The sequence below is a fragment of the Perognathus longimembris genome, chromosome 4 (assembly GCF_023159225.1).
Source record: "Perognathus longimembris pacificus isolate PPM17 chromosome 4, ASM2315922v1, whole genome shotgun sequence".
NCBI lineage: Eukaryota > Metazoa > Chordata > Mammalia > Rodentia > Heteromyidae > Perognathus > Perognathus longimembris.
Genome location: NC_063164.1, coordinates 22194862 through 22219164, shown reverse-complemented (window position 1 = coordinate 22219164; position 24303 = coordinate 22194862). Strand labels below are relative to the sequence as shown.

General features: G+C 38.9%; 1 protein-coding gene across 3 annotated transcripts in view; it reads right to left on the bottom strand.

Annotated features, from left to right (window-relative positions):
• Kansl1l (KAT8 regulatory NSL complex subunit 1 like) overlaps nucleotides 1-20723 on the bottom strand; it is a 98803-nt gene extending 78080 nt beyond the window's left edge. For 2 of the 3 annotated variants that reach the window (XM_048344838.1, XM_048344839.1), the window contains exons 1-2: nucleotides 20623-20723; nucleotides 12599-13715 (exon numbers count right to left, since the gene is read on the bottom strand). In XM_048344838.1, coding sequence (XP_048200795.1) covers nucleotides 12599-13686 — 1088 coding nt within the window. In that variant the 5' untranslated portion in view covers nucleotides 13687-13715; nucleotides 20623-20723. The remainder of the gene's footprint in view (nucleotides 1-12598; nucleotides 13716-20622) is intronic. The other variant, XM_048344841.1, reaches the window with a different exon arrangement.
• Between the last annotated feature and the right edge of the window lie 3580 nt (nucleotides 20724-24303).

Here is a 24303-nt window from a genome sequence, read left to right as displayed (position 1 = left end):
GTGTGCATATTAAAAAAAAAAAAGAGTAAAATTTGTTGGAATTGTTTTGAGAAGGGGATAAAGGAGAGTAATAGAGGTGAGACTGATTTGAAAATATTATAAATATGTAAGACAATATAATAATGAAATGCCCCCATAATTAATGTAAATTAAGAAAAAAAGATGAGCAAATTTTCACATTCATGAAGTTGAAGTATTTCATTTCCTCAGATGAGATGATTAGCAATATTAACATAAACCTTTAATTTGAAAACAGAAAATCCTAGGTTGGGAATAACAATGTATTAATTGTACACATAAATTGTAAGGTTCATCTCATTCTTTAGAAATGTAAAAATGTTATCAGAAATATATATTCATTTTGAAACCCAAAATGAAAGTGAACTGGAACTATGTATACATTTTCATGAGCTATATTTTATAATTCCAAAATTTTATTTAGTTTTTAAGACATTTTGTTGGTATCAGAAAGAAACTACTTAGAAAAAAAACAGCACTTGTAGTGATTGGATTTATGTAAGAAAACTTAAAATTGGGGTTATAATCTTTTAAAAAGCAGCTTTTTTAACTTAAATGACAAAGTGCACATTTTTATGTCACACACTGTGATGTTTTCATGCTCTATGAAATGATCAAACAAAGCTAATTGGATCATCAGTCACTTGACAAATCACTTTTTTTTAATGGTACAAGGGTTTGAAACCTTAACCTCTCACTTGCTAGACATGTAGTCTGTCAGTGAGCTACACCTTCAGCTTGTCTTCTCACTGGCTGTTCTTAGATGGGGTTTCATTTACCCAGTCTGCACCAGGACCAGGATCCTACATTATGCATTCTGCCATAAGTGGATCACCGGCCCTCACTACTATACCCAGATGATTACATTGAGATAGATTTTCTCCAACTTCTTTGTTCAGGCTGGCCAGGAACCTTCATCATCTTGATCTTACCCGCCCTCATAAGCTGGCACCAAGCCTGGCTATTGGCTGAAAAGGAGTCTCACAAACTTTTTCCCAGAGCTGACCTCAAACCATGATCCTGCTGACCTAACACTACCAAGTAGTTAGGAATACAGGTGTTAGTCATTTTGCAATGATTAAAATATGAAAAACCTACAGTAGACCCTTGCCATCCACAGGCATATGCTCCAAGAATACCACTGAGGAAATCAAGTAAGTTCAGGATGTGGATTTTTGCAACATTGCCACCCAATTTCTGCTAAGGACACGCCACCGCTCAACTAATCTATTCTCACCTTCTCACTTAAACCAAGTCATGGCTGTTTGGGGAGGCATAATTAAGGGCAAGGAAACACACAGCAGATCAAGAAGGACTTAAACACAATTGATAATAACACAGGACTAAGGAGCTTATCTGTGTTGACACATGCATAGATTTCTAAAATTTCTAAATAAAAAATTGATTTTTGATCATTGTTGTCAAAACTGCATCCAGTCCATCTGCAATCTGCAGTTAAGGCAAATTTACAGCAACTTACAAGTATGCTGTGTATTACTTATTGTAGTCATGTTGACAATATATGTCATATATTTATATATATATATATTTCCTATATATATTCCTCCTAACAACTCCCTATCTAGTCTTCCCTCACCCCCTTTCTCCCAAAAGGGCACTGGTGAATACCACTATTCTCTGCTCCTATGGTTTGACTGTTTTACCTCCTTCATATAAGTGATACCATATACCATTTTCTTTCTGTGCCTGCCTTATTTTGTTTAGCATAATAAATTTCTAAATTCAATGACAGATTTCCTTCTTTTGAAATGCTATCGTATATTTTTATTGTGAATATGAATATGGAGGTACAGAAATCAATATCACATACTGATATATCATTTATACATACCCTCAAAAGTAGGATTGCTAGATTATAAAGTAGCTCAACTTTTTAAATTCCTAAGGAAGCTCATGAACTATTTTCTATAATAACATTATTAGTTTATAACAGTGTTCAAAGTTTCCTTTTCCTTATATCCTCTTCAACATTTGTAATCCTTTGTTTCTTAAAATAATACATTCTAAGAGTTGTGGTTTTAATTAGTATTTCCTTGATATTTAGTGGTGTTCGGTTTTTTTTTTTTTTAACATACTTGTTAGTCATTTGTATGTCTTCTTTGAAAAACTCTGATCGGGTCCTTTGCCCATTTTTAAATCACGTTGTTTTCTTGCTACTGAGTTGTATCTCCTGTATGTATTTTGGACATTAACTTATCATCAGACATATGGTGGGCAAATATTTTCTCCCATCAGTACTCTGCCTCCTCCATTAATTATTCCTTTTCCAGTGGAGTTGTATATAATCTTATTTGTATATTTTTGCTTTTGTTGATTGTGCTTTTAGGCCATAGACTACAAAGCCTTTGCTAAGACCAAAATCAAGAAGCTTTTTATCTATTTTCTTCTTGAAATTTTACACTTCCAGGTCTTACATCAAAGTCTAATCCATCTTAACTTGATTTTGGAATATGCAGTGACATAAATACTTAGTTTCACTGTTCTGCATATAGATAGTCAATTCTTCCACTATTTACTGAAGAGACTTTCTTTTTCCATTTACATATTCTTGTCATTTTTCTCAATGATCAACTGACAAAATTCGAGCATGGTCGTTAATGTCTGTATTCCGAGAACTTGGGAGGCAGAAATACGGCACTCCTAAATTTGGAGCCAGCATGGATGAAATACATATTATCTCAAAAAAGAGAAAAAGGAGGAAAAGAAAAAATCAATTAGTCATACACATATGAATTTATTTCTAAGATCTTTACATTGCCAATGTGCTTTGATTATTATAACTCATAATGAATTTTAAAATCAAGTAGCATGTGTTTTGCTTTTTTTTCCCTCAGGTTTGTCCTTTCTGCTCAACAATGATTTTGCAATTTGGGTTTTTTGTGGGTCTATACAAATTTTAGGATTTTATTTCCTATTTTAGTTATATTTTATTATCTTTAAGTACTTGTACAAAGTACCACAAAAATAGTTGTACATTCAACAAATAAATTTATCAGTACAATGCATCCCAACCAATGTCACTCTTTTCCTTTTCTATTTCATTGAAAAACATAATTACAAAAGGGAATGCATTTCTAGTTTCATACCATTTTATTTGGAAAATATACTTGATATGATTTCCATCTTTATCAGTTTGCTAAGATTTGATTTATGGAATAATATATGATATATCCTGGAGAATATCCTATGTGTGATTCAAAGGAACGCATTTTCGGTTGCTGTAGAGTATGTCTGTCAGATCCATTCAGTCTAAAATTTATTTCATATCCAATGTTTCTTTTTGCATAAACTGTAGGGACATTTTATTCATATTTAAAGCAGAGTTCCATAAAAATGGCTATATTACAATTTTACCAAAGCTACCTGTAATAACAGCGACTCAGAAAGCTGAGGTCTGAGGATCACAGTGTGAAGCCAGCCCAGGCAGAAAAGACCAAGAGACTCTTATCTCCAATTAACCATCATAATGCCAGAAGTGGAGTTATGGCTTAAGTAGTAGAGAACCACCAACTATGAGCAAAAATGCTAAGGGACAGCAGCCAGGTCCTGAGTTCAAGTCACAGTAGCAGGGGAAAAAGTATCTTGGCTTCAGAAGCACTGAAGTTTGTTTCTGGTAAACTGAGTGTGATGCTACACACCTGTAATCCAAGCACTTAAGACTGCGTCAGGAGGATCCTGTTTTTGAGGCCAGCCTGGGCTACACAGCAAGTTCTAGGCCAGTGTAGGTTATGAAGCAAGACAGAATCTCTTTTTTTTCCTTCTCTATAATTTGGGACTCTAATGCTGGATATAAGTAGATTTAGAATCTTTCTTTTTTTGTTTTTTGGCAGTCCTGGGCCTTCAACTCTGGGCCTGGGCACTGTCTGAGTTCTTGGGTTCATGGCTAGCACTCTACCACTTGAGCCACAGGATCACTTCCGGTTTTTCTGGTGGTTAATTGGAGATAAGTCTCAAGGACTTTCCTGCCCAGGCTGGCTTTGAACCGCGATCTTCAGATCTCAGCCTCATGAGTAGCTAGGATTACAGGTATGAGCCTCCAGTACCTGGCAGACTTAGAATCTTCTATTATCTGGACCCTTAACCAATATATGATAGCCTTTTTGTTGTTTAGTTTCCAACAGTCTATTTTTTCTGAAAGTGTTCATCTCTGTTTTCTCCTAGTTTTTATTTTCATGAAGCACCTCCATACATTCTTAATTTTCAGTCTGTGTATGTTTTGACAGTTAAAGTGTCTTTTTTTGTGTGTGTGTCAGTCCAGAGCCTGAGCACGGTCCCTGGCTTCTTTTTGCTCAAACCTAACACTCTACCACTTGAGTCACAGCATGACTTCTGGCTTTTTCTACATATATTGTACTGAGGAATCAAACCCAGGGCTTCCTGTATATGTGGCAAGCACTCTGCCACTGGGACAGATCCCCAGCTCCGACTGTTGAAGTGTCTTATAGGGAATGTACAGTTGAATTTGATTTTTCTTTTTGTCTACAATCCATTGAACAACTCTGTCGTTAGATTGAAGAATTTAATCTGTTAATACCAGAGTTAATTACTGATAGGTATAAGGATATTAATGCCATTTTTAATACTATCATTTTTTTGTTTTTTAAAATATAGATCCTTGGTTCTTTTTGCTTCTTTCTTTGCTATCTGATGACTTTCTATAGTGGTATGCTTTTATGCCTTTATCTTTTGTGTACCTACTATGAGTTTTTGCTTTCTGGTTGCCATGAAGCATACAAATAGCTATCTTATTAGTCCAATTTAAGCTGCTAACAACCATATTAATAATTATCATTACCATTGCTATAATGAATATTTGAGGCTGTGTACTTTGTAAAGAAGAGAGTTTTATTTAGTTCATAGTGTTGCAGGCTGAAATTCCAAGATTGACAGGCTGGTGACGAATTTCTGGCTAAGCCATATCATGCAAGATGGCTCCTAGTGGGCGTAGACAAAAAAGAGAAAGCTGATATAGTGAGAAAAGAAGCTGAAGAAGACAATGAAGAGATATTCTTGCTCTTTTATAACAATCCTCTTCTAAGAACGAACCAATGCCTCATAAATCTTCTAAGTCAGCATCTCCGTGGTCCCCAACTAGACTCTATCTCTTATGACTCACATAATCTCTTATCGACACTTTGTCATCTCTTTCCATCACTACATCATCTCTTCCTATTACTACCTCACCTCTTATCATCACTATACTAAGAGGCAAGCTTTCAACCCATAAACGTATGTGCCATTTAGAACACTCAAATCATATCTAAACCATAGCAATAACTTCAATTTCATACAAAAACTTTACAAGTTTGACTCCTATTTCATGTGTTGATTTCACTTTACATATTTGTAAGGTGTAGCCAACAAAAAATTATTGTGGCTATTATTTCAATAGTTTTGTCTTTCAACCATCAAACTAAAGACAAATGCTACTGGCACATCACCATTACAGTATTGCAATATCCTAAATTGACAATTTACTTCCACTGGCAAGTTTTGTACTTTCATATGTTTTCATATTACTAAATAGCATTCTTTTCTTTCAGCTTAAGGAAATCCTTTTCTCATTTCTTGTAAGGCAGGTCTGCCGGTGATGAACTCCTTCAGCTTCTGTTGCATAATAAAAATCCTACCTCTCCATTTCTGAAGAACAGCTTTGCTGAGCTTTCTTGGTTGCTTCTTTTGGTCTCTGATTGATATCTGAGCATTGGATGGGGCAGTCACCTCTTCTTAGCTTCACAATTGGTTTCAGTGGGTGCAAGGATGACAGCCAGGTGTTGTGCAAAAGCTCTAGCTCATGAATATACAAGAAGTGTGATCTCCAGCGAGTGTTGTTATGTAGGAACAGTGTTTGCAAAGCCTGCAGGGGTCCTCAGCAAGAAAGGTGGTGGGTTATCCATAGGAGCAATAAAGGTTGTTGGGCCATAAAGGTTGTTGGGCCCATTGGTAATGAAGGCTTTTAAGGTCTTCCTGATCACTTTTCCACCTGGGAGTAGTCAACAGAACCTCTCTTGAATCTGGGTCCAGCTTACATGTTAACATGCAGTGCAGTACTGTTGGCAATGATGCCTAATGTACGCCAGTCATAGAGAACAGGCATGGATCATAGGTATGGATCATGTCTTCAGAGTCTAGAATGGAGCTTGTGACTAGGGTATGGGCACTCCACTGCCACACTGGTAGCAATGTATAAGCCACTACTTACTACTTGTAGAAAACCCTGAGGGCTAAGGTCTAGAATACCAGTACATACAGAGCCATGGTAGCTCTGGAATTTAGGTCACAGGCCCACTTACTGTGGGGTAGCAGAAGTATATGGAGCATAGGCATGTAGAGAGAATAGCAACAGCTCCAGGGTTTGTAGTGCAGACTATCTCATAATGGCAGTGGCACTGGTTTCTAAGGTTTAAGTTCACAAGGATCTACCAAAGTTCTGGAGTACAGGGAGTGAGCTAGCATACTATGCTCATAAGTGCAGGTGCTCACCGAGTGGAGTCAACACTGATGTCTATAGTTCAAGTACATACAGAGAGATACAGGTTCTAGGGCTCAGGCTGAAGCTAGCCAACAACTGTGATGACTCATGGTGAAGACAAGGATGAATCTGGAACAGCTACGTGGCCAAGGTCTGGAATGTGCGCATATGGACAACAGACACAAAGGCTGGGTCTGGTATTGAGGCACATGAAGAGCTGTCAAAGCTATCTAGGGTCTCGGTTATATATGACATGGGAAGAGTCATAGCCCTGATCTTCGGCAGCACATCATCCTCTCAACAAGGTTTTTATAGCAACATCACCCCTTTCAACTGCAATGGCTGTTAATTATTTTAGTGGCAAAAGAAAGTACAGGGGCTGGGAATGTGGCTTAGTGGTAGAGTGCGTGCCTCGCCCTGGGCTCGATTCCGTAGTACCACATAAACAGAAAAGGCTGGCAGTGGCACTGTGACTCAAAGGGTAGAGTGCTAGCCTTGAGGAAACTGAGCTCAAGGACAGTGCCCAGGCCCCGAGTTCAAGCTTCCAGACTGGCAAAGAAAAAAAAAAAGTGTGTGCAGTTATCCGCATAACAGAACACTGTTGATTTCCATCACCTTTCTGGCTTTTAGCCACTTCTAATCTTCCCGCTATCCTTTCTGTGAATTTCCCCCTCTTCTGTTTCCCTTTGGTTCTTAATTAAACCCTTGCACGTGTCAAAGCTATTTTCACTAATGGATGTGACTATTTCTTACTTGGGGCAAGGATGAAGATCAGTATCTACTACTACATCATCTTAATGGTACCACTTCCTAGACCTCTACTTCCTTATTAAAACTAGAAAAAATGGCTACTTCCTCTTGGGAAATAAAATTACCATGTGCATAAACACTGCAAAGTGTCCTTTATTTGCTATGCCATTTCCCCCATATGCCACGTGAAACCACCTGAAGTCTTTGCATATAGTATAGCCTAACAACTTGGGGCTTTGAAGACCCAGGCTAAAAATCTCAGTCTGCTATTCACTAGGATTAAGCAGTAAACAAATCCAGTAAGCATATAAAATTACACATATTAACAGTAACAAACATTTCTTTTTTAGGTGCTAATCTATTTCCCAATTACAATTATGAAATTGTAATTCTCTTCCCATAAAACCGAAAAAGGTCATCGAAATAACTGAATTATTTTTCACTTGACTTTTTTGTATGTCCCTTTTAAGTAAAATAAAATCAAATGCCTCTCATTTGAGAAGTGTGGAAAATAGAAAATGTATGTATTAAAGCAAAAACAATTTGTAAATTTCACATGTACAATTATAAAGGTGCTTCCATTTGCAATTTATTATTTGACTGCTATCAATCTGTTTCTCTTTGCATTTTACAATGAGTTCCTTGTCCTTTTGTCCAGTTTATCAAAAGGAAATACTAGGTCAACTGGCTTGTTAGTCACCCAGCTTTACAACATTGGACATATCTAGTAAACATATTATCTAAGAGCACATTACTTGCAAATGCTTTTTATAAATTAATGGCTAATTTTAACTCTATCATTTCCCTCAGAATTATCTACATACACAACAGGAAAGCAAACAAATCTATGAATCTTCATTTCTGTGGAGTTACAAGACTTTACTTTGTCCTTATTTGTTTTTCAATCTGAAAAGATTTACCAAACAATTCTAAACAAAAATCCTTTCCTTCTCAGTGAATACCTAAATCTGTTATAAAGAATTTCTTATCAAGTTAGATAATGAACATATCTAAATGTAGCTTCAATAATTCATGTGTGTGCGCACGCTAATCCTAGGGCTTGAACTCAGGACTGGGCACTGTCCCTGAGTTGTTGTGCTCAAGGCTAGTGCTCTGCCACTCGAGCCACACTCAGCTCCAATTCCAGCTTTTTGGTGGTTAACTGGAGATAAGAAATCTCGTGGACTTTCCTGCCCATGCTGGCTTCAAACTCTGATTCTCAGATCTGAACCTCCTACAGGTGTGAGCCACTGGCACCAAAATTTTAATATATACAAAGAGAAACCTAGGGAAATGATGAGTTTTCCCCTTATGAATCCTAGAAGAAACTGATCACTGCTCCCTTAGAGAAAATAAATGCTAAAATCCTAAGGATTTACTACCAGACAAGAAACACCCAGGCTCTTGTCAGTTCAGTGATCCACCTACATCCCCTCATATTTAACCAGTCAGTACACACAGCCTGACTTAGAACTTCCAGCATCTGTATTTGACTGAAGGTTTTGTTGTTGCAAGAGCCTGATCGGCTACCCAAATGACAGAATGGTAGTGCCAGGGAAACGCCTCTCAAGAGCCACCTGCAATCATTAACTTATACAAACTGGTAGAAAAAGTACCCTTGATCCTTACCTCTCAAACAGGTACCACTGAGGCATGCATTTTACCCTGGCTCCTCCCACAAATAGTAAGCTCTAGACTTCCACTGTAAACAATAGCTGAAACTGTACATATTTCACTACCTTACTACAAACTGGCATCTTATATTTATTTATTACTTCACCTAATTACCTCCTAAATTATTCAATGTAGACTTAAGAAGAGGAGTCGAGAACAAAAAACAGCAACAAAAAACTTAGTTTAGGATGATCAAAGAGCAAGCCATGATTTTAACACAGTACTTTCCAGAATTTGAGCTTCTTGACTTGAGCTTCTTCTACATAGAATGGAGGGAAATTTTCCATTCATATTACACACCTACATATAATTTACCTCAAGTCTAGAGAAAACACAAATTCCCCCTATCATCCATTTATAATACAAACCTACATAGAATTTACCTCAAGCTTAGAGAAAACACAAATTCCACCTATCATTCATTCACATTACAAACCTACATATAATTTACTATCTCAAGCCTGGTGAAAATTCCACCTATCATTCTAAGAGAAAGCAACTTCTGTTTTTTCAGTACACCAGAGCCTCTCAAACAGAAGTTATTATTAAATTTTATCAATGTTATTATGAAGTTATCTATTGCCTACCTTTTCAGGGAAGTAAAAGGAGAAAATCAACAAAATACTTCTTAAAATAATAGTGGTAATGATAAAGTCTAATATAAGTGCTTTCCAACAGCAAAACAAAACAACAACAAAACCTTATTCCTTCTCAGTTAAAAGTCCAAACAAAAATAGAAGGCATACTATAATAATATATTTACATTAAATAAAGCATTTTATCAAATTTTAAAATAAAATTAAATACTATAATAAAACCATTACTTTAAAAACTTCATATTTAGGTATATTTATTCATTTATTGAACACATTTCCATGAATGGTTTAACATATAAAAGCTATATATTGTAGCTAGTTGGTATTAGAATCAAAGGAAGAGGGAAAAGTAACAAATTAAAGATAAAGCACACAAACACTAAAATCCACATTCAAGTCCTTTATAATAGCATAGTTGAGCAAAGCAAAAATGACTTATACTTAGAATCTTAGCTCTTCAGGAGGCTGAGATCTGATGATCCCATTTCAAAGTCAGCCCAGGTAGACAAATCTGAGAGACTCTTATATCCAGTTAACTCACAAAAAGGCAGAGTTGGAGGTGTGTCTCAAGTGGTGCCAGCCTTGAGTGAAAAAGCTAAGCAACTGTACAATGCTCTGAGTTCAAAACCAGTACTTTTGAACTGATTAATTAAATGGCATACTGTTTGCATATAATTCATTCATAGTCTCCCAGATGCTTGAAATTATTTATCAGTTCTTTCTGATACCTAGCAAAGTGTAAATTCAATATAAATAGCTGTTTTACTTCTTGTTTAGGTTATAATGTCAATCTGTACATGTTCAAAATAGATGCAATTCGTGTGTGTGTGTGTGTGTGTGTGTGTGTGTGTGTGTGTGTGTGTGTGTTGAGGGGTCAGGGCTTGAACTCAGGGCCTAGCCTCTGTCCCTGAGCATTTTTTGATTAAGGTTAACTCTCCCTCTTTAAGACATAGCTTCCCTTCTGGCTTTTTGGTGGGTAACTGGAGCTAAAAGTCTATGGACTTGCCTGCCCAGACTAGTTAGGAACCGCAGTCTTTACAGCTCAGCCCTCCTGAGTAACCAGGATTACAGGTCTGAGCTACTTACTGGTGGCCAGCTACATGAGTTTTTTTTCTTAGATCTAGTATATAGATAGAGAAGGCCAACTGTATATACAGAAATTTCAGGCTGTCAATCCCAATTCTTCATAATCCATGCAACTACAGACATTACATACACAAATAGAGAAAATTCATTCATTCACTTAATACCAAGCAATAACTACATAAAGGACAATGCCATGCATATGTAAGAGTAGCACTTCAAACTGTTTAAAATTAATTTGAGTCAACTTTAGTATTTTCCTTTCTGGATCTTAAGTTTTGAGGTCTTCATACTCAAAGACAATGAATGAATTGTGTTAATAGTCTTTTAAAGATTATCAGGTATTTTTCTTTATGTTTGAGACTTAATTCTAAGCTTTAAAATATTCATCTTCATTTAAAAAACAAGTTTCTACAAACGTAGAAAACAAAAATAAACAAATCCTAGCTACTCAGGAGGCTGAGATCTGAGGACTGCAGTTCCAAGTCAAGCTCCATCCATGAGATTCTTACATCAAGTGGTAGAGTACTAAGCCTTGAGCAAAAAATTCTGACTTAGGAAAACAGGAAACCTTTTATATTCACTTCAAATATACAAATGAGGGGCAAGAGGCAAAATATACAAATTAGGTGGTAAAGTACCAGCCAATGAGCTAAAGTATAAGATACTGAGTTTGAATCCAGGTTGCAGGGAAGAAAAAATATTTTTAATTTAAAAATTAAAAATTCACACACATATGCACAAATAACTATAAAGTTGTGTTATTTGCTCTCAAAATTCAACTTCAAAATTAACAGAATGTTAAAGAACAACTGTGTGTCTGTGTTTGTATTCACAAATACTGTGAATATTTTGTCTACAAAACAGTGTGTCTAGCATATAAAAAGCACTGAGTAGTTATCTTAAAACTGACAATACAGTTCTATTTTAGTTATATTAGTCTACCAAAAATTGATTGAGTTAGTAAATAACAAAGCTGAAAGCTATAATCACAATGAATACATAGTTTGTTAATGATTTCCCCAAATCAATGAGGGTTCTTTAAATACATTATTGTTTTAGTTTTACTTATTTATATTGACTAAACCATATCAACAAAGACTTAGACCTTTACATCAGTAATAGGAAAATGCTTATGTATGGCTAGAAGGATTAAAAGGCCTGGGTGAGTTTTCCCTAGATAGAACACCTGACTAACTTAATTTTAAGTACAATGTGTAGTCAGTCCTCCCATAACTATGGGTTTCAGCACCCACAGATTCACTCAGCCATAAATAAAAAAATGCTCAAGGTGGGAGTCAGTGGCTCACACCTGTAATCCTACTCAGGAGGCTGAAATCTGAGGTTCCCAGTTCAAAGGCAGCCTGGGCAAAAAAGTCTGTGGGACTCTTATCTCCAATTACAAACCAAAAAACAAAAAAACAAAAAAAACTTATAGTGGAGTTGTGACTCTACTACTGCTAGTATTGAGCTCAGGAAAACACCCAGACCCTAGTCCAGAACCTGCACTAAAAAGAAAAACAAATAAACAAAGATAAATGTTCAGAAAAAAAATTGCATCTGTACAGATGGTTTTCTTGTAGTTGTTCCTAAACAATACAGTGATGACAACTATTGCATAGCATGCACTATGTTTTAGGCTTTATGAGTACTCTAGATGATTTAAAAGTATATGGAAGGATTATGTAGGTATAAATACTGCACCTTAGATAAGGGACTTGAGCATCTGTGAACTGTTGTCATAAGCAGAAGGTCCTAAAACCATCTTTGGCAGATCTGATTCACGTAACAGGTTAGCAAATGCAATATTTTTTAATCAACCTTTTATAACTTATAAAATTTCTTAAGATAAAAGATAACTTTATAAAACTTATTATAGCATAAAAGTTTTAGAAAGCCTAAATCCTTTTTCTATACCTTGAAACCAATATAATTGTTACTATATACAGAACAGAAAAAGGGCTAATAATAATTTTGCACTTACACTGCCACATTTTTTCTAATGGTATATTCGTCCAAATCGTCATCAGAGCTGCTATCAGTTGCATCAGAATCCAGACCCTCTTCAACATGAGACAACAGCCCTGTAGCAGATAGTGCAAATCTTTGGATTTCTGCAGCTGTACACCGAGCCAGGCCATTTTTTGTATCATCCCACAACTTATTCTCTGTAGTCAGTACGTTGACTTCTGGCTTAATTTCAGTGTGCTCAGGTAAACTTTTATCCAAAAGTGTGGTAGGTTCATGAAAGATCTTCATCTGGGGCAGTTGATGTTTCATAGAAAATTTCATTTGCTGACCATAGTGTTTAACAACATGCTTTGCCAGGAGCATTTGTAAATGTTTCTGAGTTCTTCTAGCCTGGCTAAGTAAAATTTTCTGTTTGCTTACACAGTGAAGTAAACGAGCATTCACTTCCTCCTCTTTTTCAGCAGCTGAAGAACTAATAGGCACATTTAAATGGCCAGGTCCCATTTTCTTTTGGGTACAGTGCAATAAACCTTTTTTAATCTCAGTATCAGCAACTTTATCCAAAAGTGCATTCTTTTGGTACCATTTACAGTTTTGGAGTTGTATTTTATCTACATTAATGTCTTTGGTTAGATTTGAATCCAAAACAATTTGTACATCTTTTGTGCATTGGCTTGAAGTATCTGATAGAGGTTCCTTTTTTATGAACTCTTCAGAACGAGAATGACAGATTTTGCTGAGCTGAATGTTGCTGCCATTACACAGTATGTTTTTCAGCTTATTGCAGTTGGACTCCCCTGATTTCTTTTGCTTACAATTCTCATTGTATTTATTTAATGTAGTATTAGAACTCATTAAAAGAACTGTCTGATAATGTTTTGAAGCCTGGGGGGAGCCAAAATGTTTTAAATTCACAAAGTTTGTATTAAGAGTAGGTTCAGGAGTCGGAAATCCCAGCATCTGGGAGAAAGTGTCTCCCTTTAGTTTTTCATCTACAGTTCTTGGACTTTCCATGCATAGCATCTTGTCAGACTCCATGGTACTTGGCAAAGATGAAAAGCAGATACCTTTTGTTGTTGCCTCCCTCAGAGCTGGGGTCATGGCGATTCCTGCAGATAATTACTGGAAACCTAAAATACAAAAATAAATTATCAAAACTAGAAAAAAATCTCATGCCCTTTGTCTAAGGGCAACATTTTTTGTTTCTGATTACAACTGGAATGGAACCAAACACTTCCTTTTGTATCCCAAATTCCAATATTATTTCAATGAGGACTAAGCTATTATTATTCACTCTCTGAAGTTAATATTCAAAACTCCACTTAAAGTTGCACCCTAATTGCCTTGCTCAGTAGTATAGTGTTTTTCTAGATAGCATGAGGCCCTGGGTTCAACTCCCAATACTGAAGAAACAGCTAAACACTACCACAATAACTGACTTATAAATGATTGTGGTTATAATTACACCCATTTTTGTTTAATAAAAGTCAAAAAGGAAAAAGTTACAACTTGGAGTACCTTAATTATACTTGAAAATATGACTTGAAGCTTCCATTTCTGAATTTAAGCTTCACAACCTGAATAGTAGTGATAAAAAGAACAATAAATAGACTAAGTATTCTATTCCTAAGTAGACCTAACTGAGCTACAAAAACATGTAAGTGCACAGATGTTAAAAAAAAGGGCTGGGGATATAGCCTAGCGGCAAGAGTGCCTGCCTCGGATACACGAGGCCCTAGGTTCGATTCCCCAGCACCACATATACAGAAAACGGCCAGAAGCGGCGCTGTGGCTCAAGTGGCAGAGTGCTAGCCTTGAGCGGGAAGAAGCCAGGGACAGTGCTCAGGCCCTGAGTCCAAGGCCCAGGACTGGCAAAAAAAAAACACAAAAAAAAAACCAAAAAAAAAAAAGTTAAATCTATAATATGTATACATTTCCCTGAAAATATAATGCAATTTTCCCTTCTCACAACTGAATATTCCCAAGTTATTATTGTACCATGCAGTACTGATGTCTGAAAAGTACTGGAGATTGTGCCAGATGATCACTAAAGATTACTCTTTTTTTTTTTTTTTTAGCCAGTCCTGGGCCTTGGACTCAGGGCCTGAGCACTGTCCCTGGCTTCCTTTTGCTCAAGGCTAACACTCTGCCACTTGAGCCACAGCGCCACTTGTGGCTGTTTTCTGTATATGTGGTGCTGGGGAATCGAGCCCAGGGCCTCATGTATACGAGGCAAGCTCTCTTGCCACTAGGCCATATCCCCAGCCCCTAAAGATTACTCTTATGATGAAACAAATTGCATTAAATTTTATCAGAAGTGTAAAACCATATATGGGACTTGCCAAAAAATAAAACCAGTACCACTGCAAATCAGGAAACCTAAACATTTAGTGATACATTTTACATTATAAACAACTTTTTTATAGATACCCAATATTCTATAATTCTTACATTCCATAATTGTGTTTTTAACCCATCATAGCTAAAAGACATTTAAATATGTTGCCATACTGTATGTCACCAGAAGCTAGCCTTAACTCCTTTTCATTTCTATTTCTATAAAAATTAGCACAAAGGATCAAAAAGGAAAAAAGGCACAAAAATCTCTGTTAAAAAAAAAGCACTGCAAACAGGGTTTGAAGCAAGTAGTCTTAAGAAAAGATTCCTATAGCAAATGAAAAGGTAAATATTAGCATCCAAGATATATAAAGAACTCCTCTAAAGGATAAATTATAGAATAATGAGGTATGTTACAGTGACATTTAAAAAAGGCTCATTATGTATGTAGTCAATCATACATAATCATAATGAAGTTAAAAAAAGCAACAATCAAGTTTTCTCATCACCAAACTGACAAAAGTGATTCAAGACTGAAAACTTCTGACACCATAATCTGGCATAAAGTGGAAAACGATTATAAATTAATATATGTCACATATTCCAAATAACATTTGATATATTTTATAAAGAAAGATTTAAAATGTACTAAACTTGTCTTTATATAGACTGAGATGAAACTGATAATCTAAGAATTACTTCCTCATGTAAATTAATGTATTAAAGACTCACACTGATTTGTCATTCCTTAAAATATTGTTTAATGATTTTTACCATGATTTATATTCTAGAATGCATACAAATATTGTACGTAGTCCACAGAAAGTATTCTACCCAGTTTTACACCTAAAATTAAATTCTCTTAATTGTAATATGGATAAACCCATTTCTCTTAAATAGAGCAATAAAACTAGAATAACAGCACCAAAAAAGGGGCAGTTACTATTAGAATAAAAACACAAAAATAAAAAACCCTATCAAAAGTACTTTGGGAAAGGGTAGAAGCCTAAAGTAGGTTTAAATCTTAAATTATTTCCACATTTTTAAACTTAGTGTTTCAAATGGCTCACAAATGCTACTAAGAAAGAGTAAGACAAAGACAAGTCCTTTTAGCAAAAGATGACATATGCTTTTAAAAATTCCTAACATATAAGGCAAATAAATTTTCTAATTTGTTACATACAAAGAAAAAATCCAAAACAATTGTATTTTTTAAAAGAATAGGAATTGAAGGTAGATGATAAACTAACTAGTGTTGTTTTCAAAGGCTCTTTATGCCTTTTGAAAGGATATTCGCAATTTAGAGCAGCATCCACTGCAGTAATTGGCATGACCAGGGTACAGTCAGCTCAGTACTTTGTAGTCAATGATGTTTATAAGCAAGACTATCTTCCACTTTTAAAACTATGCCTAAAAAGGAATTCTCTTTGAAGACTAAAGGAATTTAATTGAAGATAAAGCCACTTGTGTGGCCACATAACACATCAAACAGATCATACTTCAAGCAGAATTATTACTATTTAGTTACAGTGCATGACTCATAGGAATATAAACAGCTACTTTTTTCTATGTACGTCACTTTGGTGCAGAAATTTACATGTAAATGTAAAAATTTACATCTGTTCAGTCTACTTCTTTTGATTCAAATTTAACTTCATGTGGCTAAACACTATGAAAGGCCTACTACTAAATACAAATGTTCATTTACACAAAGCAAAACACTTAAGAATTCCATGCCTTACAAAGCTAGAAAGGAAGCCATGACTTACAAAAAGTTGTGAATAATTTTAAAAGCTTCAATATTACAAGCCAGTGTTTATATCCATTTCTTTCTAAGAACTGAAAAGTAACTTCTAGTATTAAATTACCTACTATGAATTATCTTCAATTTTCATTGTACACTATCAACTCCAAGGAGATTGCTACCATTTTTATTAACATTTGCTGGGTGTTTATAGTTAGGGAATAAGGAATACAGTTTAATGAAATATCCATTTAGGATAAAATGTAAAAGAAAAAAGAAACCTTTTAAAATGATATACTTTCTTTGCTCTTCTAAAGCTAACTTAATGAAAGCAATGCACTTCTGTCACTGGGCCATGTTTATGTACAATATTCCATTACATACCGCAATGCAGTAATGACTAAGGACAGTCAGTAAATTGGTTGCTAATTCCCCAATAGCTTCCATTTGTGTTGCAATCAGTCTCATTCTTTTCTGTTTATAATTTGACAAACCCAATCAGTATCAAAGTTAAGTGCAATCCCAAATCTGAAGGAAGCTGCTTTCTGCCTCATTCAGCTAACATCTAATACTGCACAAACTTAAAAAGACATTAACAAGGGCTGGGAATGTGGGTAAGTGGTAGAGTGCTTGCCTAGCAAGCATGAAACCCTGGGTTCAATTCCTCAGTATCACATAAACAGAAAAATCCAAAGTGGTGATGTGGCTCAATTGGTGGAGTGCTAGCCTTAAGCAAAAGCAGCTCAGGGAGAGTGCTTAGGCCCTGAATTCAAGTCTGAGGACTGGCAAAAAAAATTTAAAAAAGACATTCACAACATAACTTAATGAACACATCAAAGACAATAAAACAGGAATTATATGTTGCTTACAGGTTTTATGTGGTAGACTAGAAAACAAATGATTTTACAGACAATAACAGGTGGGCTGCCAAAAGCAGTCGGAAATAAACCAGTGAATTTTAGACACTAAAGATTTTGTTATTTGCCTTTATCAACCATAAGGGCTACAAGTAAAACTAGGATGATCCATGAGAAATCTAATCAGACAGAAGATAATGAGTAATTGAAACAGTCTAAATTACAATAAATGGATTAAGGAAAATTGGATGAAGTACTTGGATAATACAGGGCTTGGACAATGTGAGATTAGAAATTTTGTAAGTCTAAGATCAATGAAGTCTCACATGAACTGAAGAAATACTCAAGTGAATTGTACACTACAAGATACTTTCAAAACAAAACAAAAAACCAAAAGAATACACCCAGCTACTTGGGAAAAATAGATGAGGAAGATGGAAGTTCAAGACCAGCAAACAACAACAAAAAGTTACAGAGACCCACATCTCAACAACTATGCCAGGTGTAAAGGCAGTTATCTGTCACACCAGCTACATGGGCAAACATAGGTAAGAAAATCAGTCTGAGACCACCCCTGGAGAAAGCCAAGTGACTCTATCCAAAAAATAACTAAAGTGCCTGATAAGTGTGAGATCCCCTAACTTCAAAACACAGCACCATCCACCACCACCAAAAAAAAAAAAAAAAAAAAGGAAAGAAAAACCATAATTTAATGATCTTTCATAGGTAAAAGTATTAATAGCCAATTCGCAAGTATTTACTCTTTACCCATTATGTGATTTACAACATGCCAAATATGAACCTACCTTATAGTAAAGTAGAAATAAGACACCCTATCTAAGTAGAAAAAAAATTAATGCAAATGAAAGCATGGTGCTTCATCTTAAAGCTAATACTGGATAATGAATGTTAAGTGTCAAGAAAGCATGCTCACACCACGATGAGAGTAAACCAATATTCTGGGAAGTAACTTGAAAGTACTATAAGGACTTAAAAGGCAAAAAGAAAAACAGATTCTGGCCCAGAAATTATTCCCCAAAGGGGTGAGGGGAACTTCAAAGATTTTGTAAAAATGCTACCTAATGAAATTTTGAAATTTAAACTAGCAAAAACATTAGAAACATCCCTTACAATTACCAGTAGTAAAAATTTTAAATACTACAGTTACGTGATGAAATGTTAAGCAGCATTAAAAACAGTTTTCAAAGAATATTTGAATGGTATGGGAATGTTTGAGTTAAATGAAAATCCCGTATGAATCCAATTTTAGGAAAACTTATAGGACAAATTTGTATAGGACAAATTTGGGGAAATACAAATTACCTTATTTTTCTTATTTGTACTTTTCTCTACTTTCCAAATAATTCTATAATAAGATTTAAATAACTGCTCACTGAAAAGGCACATATCGCCATGAGAAATTAAAATGTACAAGTCAATGTCACAAAACTGGTCTGAATTATGACTTTTCACATTTAAAACAACTCCGGAAAGACTGGTGAAGCAAAGTAATGATAAATGAAAGTGGCAGACCATGACATTTATTTTAACCAAGTGGAAACTGAAGGAGAATCAACAAGTTACAACAGATTTTGTAGAAAAATCAAAGCCATCCTATTTCATGATATCCTCCAACATGCAAGCTCTTTAAAACCTGGCATTTCACACGCTACCGGGGTGTTGGTAAAGATTACAGTAACTTTCTCTAACCCAGGGTATTTGATCGTCATAACAGTTTCTTCGGGCAAGGATCATATACATTGTGAAACAATGTACACGAGGAAAAGGCTCTTGAGATCAGCAGGGGTTTGTTTGACTTGCCCAAGGAAATGGCTAATGAAGAACTGGGAATGGCAGAAACTACTCACTGCTAACCAACCCTCTTATAGCCAATCTGTGTCCCACGGCGGCAAGTTTTACTCCGGTTATTATCTTCATAGCGCTACTCCCCCCACCCCCATCCAGAAAACTGCCCCCGTGTCTTCAGCGGGGTACACACAAATAACGGACTTGCCCCGTCCAAGTCAGTGTTTTTTGGGGGGCAGGAGGTGAAGCGTTTCTAAGAATCCAAACTCAACTCAGCACAAAGCTGAGCCAACAGGTTAGGGAAAGACGAAGGGAGACAGTCTCTGAAATCTCGCCAGAACAAGACTTCTTACATTTGGGGTGTATGTGTGTGGGGGGGGGGCGGAAGACCAGGTTTCCACAGTTGGGGAGAGGATGAAAAACAAAAGCAAAACCCTTCTGGACCCCCTCCTCCCCCCTGACTGGAGGGCAGAGCAGGCAAAAGCGAATCAAACACTCCTGGACTGAGAAGGCGTGACAAGAACACCCTTCCACTGCCTGCTCCTCGTTTCCTGCGGTTTCTGGAAGCACCAGAGCATCGCCCGGTATTTCTCCCCCCCCCCCCTCCCCAAACACCACACATTCTCAATTTTTCCAGTAAGACCGGTCCCGGCGCGAGCGACACCAACTCGGGAGGCAATTGCCCCTCCACCAACGTATAGATGCCCCTCCTGCTCGTCTAATCCTCCACGTCAAATCAACGTCTGCCTGAGGTCGAGTACGAAGTCAGAACAGTGGGACCCATCCCACATTGCCCGCCCCGCCCAAGAGCTCCCCCCAAAACAGCGGACAGACACCACCCCAGCCAGGGGCTAGGCGCGGCCGCTCGGGCGAGGGGCGGGCCCACAAGACCACGTGTTCCGTCTTCTGCGCACGCGCCGGCCAAAACAAAAGGGAGGCCTGCAAAGCCCCTCCCCCTCCCCACGTGACCTGGGCCTGGGCCCGCCTCCGGCCCGCCCCGCCCTCCAGCCCTTCCCTGCGCTCCCGCTCCCCTCCCCGCCGCTCCTGCCAAGGCTGTTAGATTTAGCCGTTTAAATTTGGCTGTGGTCCGACCCCTGCCCTGGAGCGCGATCCGTGTGCCGGGGCCCAGAGTCCAACAGCCCAGAGGATTCGGGGAACGAGGGGGGCTGCCGGTGGGTCGCCGGGCCCGCGAGTCCACCCAGCGGTCTCGTCCGCTCTCCCCGCCCCGCGCTGCCTCGGTCCCCGGCCGATACCCACCCCCCTCAGCCCGCCGCTGAGACGCCGGCCACTCGCCTGCTGGGGCGCCCTGGCTCCCCTCCGCCGCCGCACCTTCGGTCCGGCCGTGGTGGGGGCTGCTGAGGTGATCTCTAGCTGCCCGCCCGCCTCCCCCCACCCGGGGCGCCGCTGCCTCCTCTCCAGAGCGCGCCCCGCTCCCGCCCGGGCCGCCGCCGCTGCCGCCGCGGTTTAACAGTCCGCCCGCTGCCCGCAGCTCAAGGCGCTCGGGGGACGGAACCCTACCGCGGTGGGGGGGGGGGCGGGGAGAGGGCGGAGCCCGGCGCTGGCCAATGGCGGAGGGGGCGGGGCCGCAACATGCAAATGAGGCTGGCGGCGGGGAAACCCCGGCGGGGGCGGGGCTGCAGAGGGCGGAGCTCGCAGCGGCGGCTCCGGGCGTTCTGGAAGCGGCCGGAGTCCGGCGCGCCCGAACCTCTCACCGTGGCCTCCCTCCCGCTGGGTTCCGCCGGGCTCCGACTGCCACTTTCTCCTGCCCGGTGCCAGCCTGGAAAATAACCGCCGACAAAAACATACTGCCGGGGCACTTTCCCGCCTCTGCACTGCTATTTCTGCAGTGCGGTGACCGGAGGGGAAAAAAAAATTCAAAAGCTGGAAGGAGGGCAGTCAGGGACTGGCGCGCGCCGGGCCGCCGCGCAGGGCTGCGGGGCTGCGAGGCGCCCGCTCGCCGCGGACCGGCGCGGCTCTGCGTCTCTGGTGCATTTGCTCAGATCCAGACCGCGCTCTGTACGGCCGCTGAGGGGCCGGGCTGCGGGGGACACACGTGCCCCGAAGCCGACGGGGTCGCTTTCTGATTTTTACCAAAAAAAAAATAAAACCCCGGGAGCAGCCCGTGCAGGCGGTTCGAAGTCTGCCAACGTCGGCTCCGCGCGGCCCCCGCGCTACCAGATAAATAAGCGCGGGTTTCTTGTGCCAAGAGCTGGCCAGGCCCCCAGCGATCCGTCTCTGCAAGGCGAGCACCCGGCCGGGCCCCGCGCCCACCGCGCTGCACCCCACCCCGCACCTCCCCCGCCGCGCGCCCACCGGGCCCGCGCTCCCCACCCCGCACGTCCCGGGCCGCGCGCGCAGCCACGGCTTTTGGTTTTGTTTTCTGAAGGTACATTCTTAAAAGTAGCTCTTCAGATGCTGGATTGCGTGCTTCGCTGAGCACTCGTTCTCACGGGAAGGATTGGGGGAATCAGAAAACGAGCCACTCATTCCCGATCGTTCTAGCAGATTCCGGCAGTACTGAAAACGGTTGTGCCTTAGCTGCATTGAGTAGGGCGAATACTTCCTTAAAACTGTGCGAAGTGATAAGGGCACCTCAGGATGTTTTAATGCATTTACCCTTGTGTGTTATGAAACGTTGTGAACTATTATGGAAATAAGCCAGTCAACAAATGTCTGCCGCGTGTTTACCGAGTTTAAAGGCTTTTCCCTAGTCCCTAAGGACAGAAAAGGGGGAAAAAATGAGTAAGTGTGTGTGCGTGTAATAGCATTCAAATAGCATGACTTAAAATAGTTCAAAGGAAGATTTTTGGATTTCAGCTGGGCATTTTAAAAGCTTCAGGCAGAAAAGAAGAAGGCATGAATAATTCAGAAGGTAAATGTGCTTGAGTAGCTTAAGTGGAGATCGTTTGTATCATATTATTGAGGTAGAAAAGAACATTGTCAACAACATGGGTTAACATGAATGACATGATCTGGAGGGGTGTAGCGCTTGGGTAGAGAGCACTTGCCTAGCACAAGGGAGCGGCCCCTGGGGTTCCATGGCCAACAACCTGGTGAGTCACAGGGGGTTGATTTTGACTTGATGAAATTGTACAGCCATGACATCATTTGATGATAGTTTTCTCCTGTTAAATAATTATTTATCATAGCATATTTATCGTTACAATAAATATTTGCCAAGCTATGTGTTTCGTGAATACGTTTTATGATGAGTAATAGAAAGCCCCTGTCCTAATGGAGTTTATACTGGATGGCATAGCTAGTAAGCTTTGCCAATGTACAAACACATGGCATTTTTTGAATATATTATCCATTTTTTCATAAAAAATATGAGATAGATAAAAATAGGCCAATACTCCAGGCCAATTCTGTCTTTGATCTTCTGAAACCAGCCTTTCAAGTCTACCAAATTTTGTAGACTTTAAATGTTGCCATCTATCAAACCATCATAAATGTATTTCCTAGTCATTTTTTTCTACTCACTGTATGATCACTTAAAGGTAACAGGAAAGGAAAAATGATTATAAACTAACACGGGCTTATTGTTCAACATGTAGGAAAGCACAAGGAAGAAAACCAGTCATAGGCAGGGCTGCTATATTTTGTATATATGAGCTCATGCTGCATGTTGGGTGGTTTTCTAACCCCTAGTAATTACAAATTAAGCAACATTGTTGGACCTTAACATTGGATGCTGTTCTGTTCTAAAGCCTATTGTAATATGTGTAGTGTAGTGTATGCCATGCTAGGTTTCCAGACACTATAGAATACCAAAACACCATAGTACCAAAATTGACACACTAAATCATGGTACACATTTGTTTCTTTATAACTCATTCAGTAAGAACCTTAAACATGCATTTTAAAAAAGCCAATGGAGGGGCTGGGAATATGGCCTAGTGGAAAAGTGCTTGCCTCACATACATGAAGCCCTGGGTTCAATTCCTCAGCACCACATATATAGAAAAAAGCCGGAAGTGGCGCTGTGGCTCAAGTGGTAGAGTGCTAGCCTTGACCAAAAAGAAGCCAGGGAAAGTGTTCAGGCCCTGAGTTCAAGCCCCAGGACTGGTACCAAAAAAAATCAATGGAGGGACTAGGAATATGGCTTAGAAGTAGAGTGCTTGCCTAGCATGCATGAAGCCCTGGGTTCGATTCCTCAGCACCTCATAGACAGAAAAGGCCAGAAGTGGCGCTGTGGCTCAAGTGGTAGAGTGGTAGCCTTGCAAAAGGAAGCCAGGGATAGTTCTCAGGCCTGAGTCCAAGCCCCAGGACTGACCCCTCCCCCCTCCAAAAAATCGATGGATATTTAAGAAACTAGGATAAGTATGGAAATGTGACAAGGAAACCCCTGTTAGAACTAGACTAATTTTTTTTTAATTGGGGAAAATCAAGGCTAAATTACTATTGACATATGTTAAAAGAATTCTGATTTCCAAAGAAAAAGATAACAAGTGGTAAGCATAAGATGCCTAAAGATCCAACAAGAACAAGGAGAACTGAAGGGCACCATTCTTGCTGACATGATTATTACCTGTTTGCAAGAATGTAAAAATGTCCAGATAAGCACTATTACAAAAATGACATGAGATAAACTTCTCAACACTGGTTTATACTTAGTCACTTCTTTCTTCAGAAAACATTGGTGTAGCACTTAAGATGCAGCTAACACTGTGATAAATGTTAGAGATAGAGGAGAAAAATCAATCCTCACTTTCAAGCAATTCTCAGCCAACAAGGGATTATAAACACAGCCTTTTCTATCTTCTTTCCATGCTGTTTTTTTTTTCTCCACAGCACTTATCACCATCTAACATAGCATAGATTTTGAATTTCATTTCTTTATCTCCCTAATCAAGTATATAAATAAACTCCATAAGCCCTTCTATTTTGCTCACCGCTGTATTCCCAGATCCTAGGCCAAGATTGAATACATGTTGAATGGACAATTCCCTTAATTCTCACACTCTGCAATGT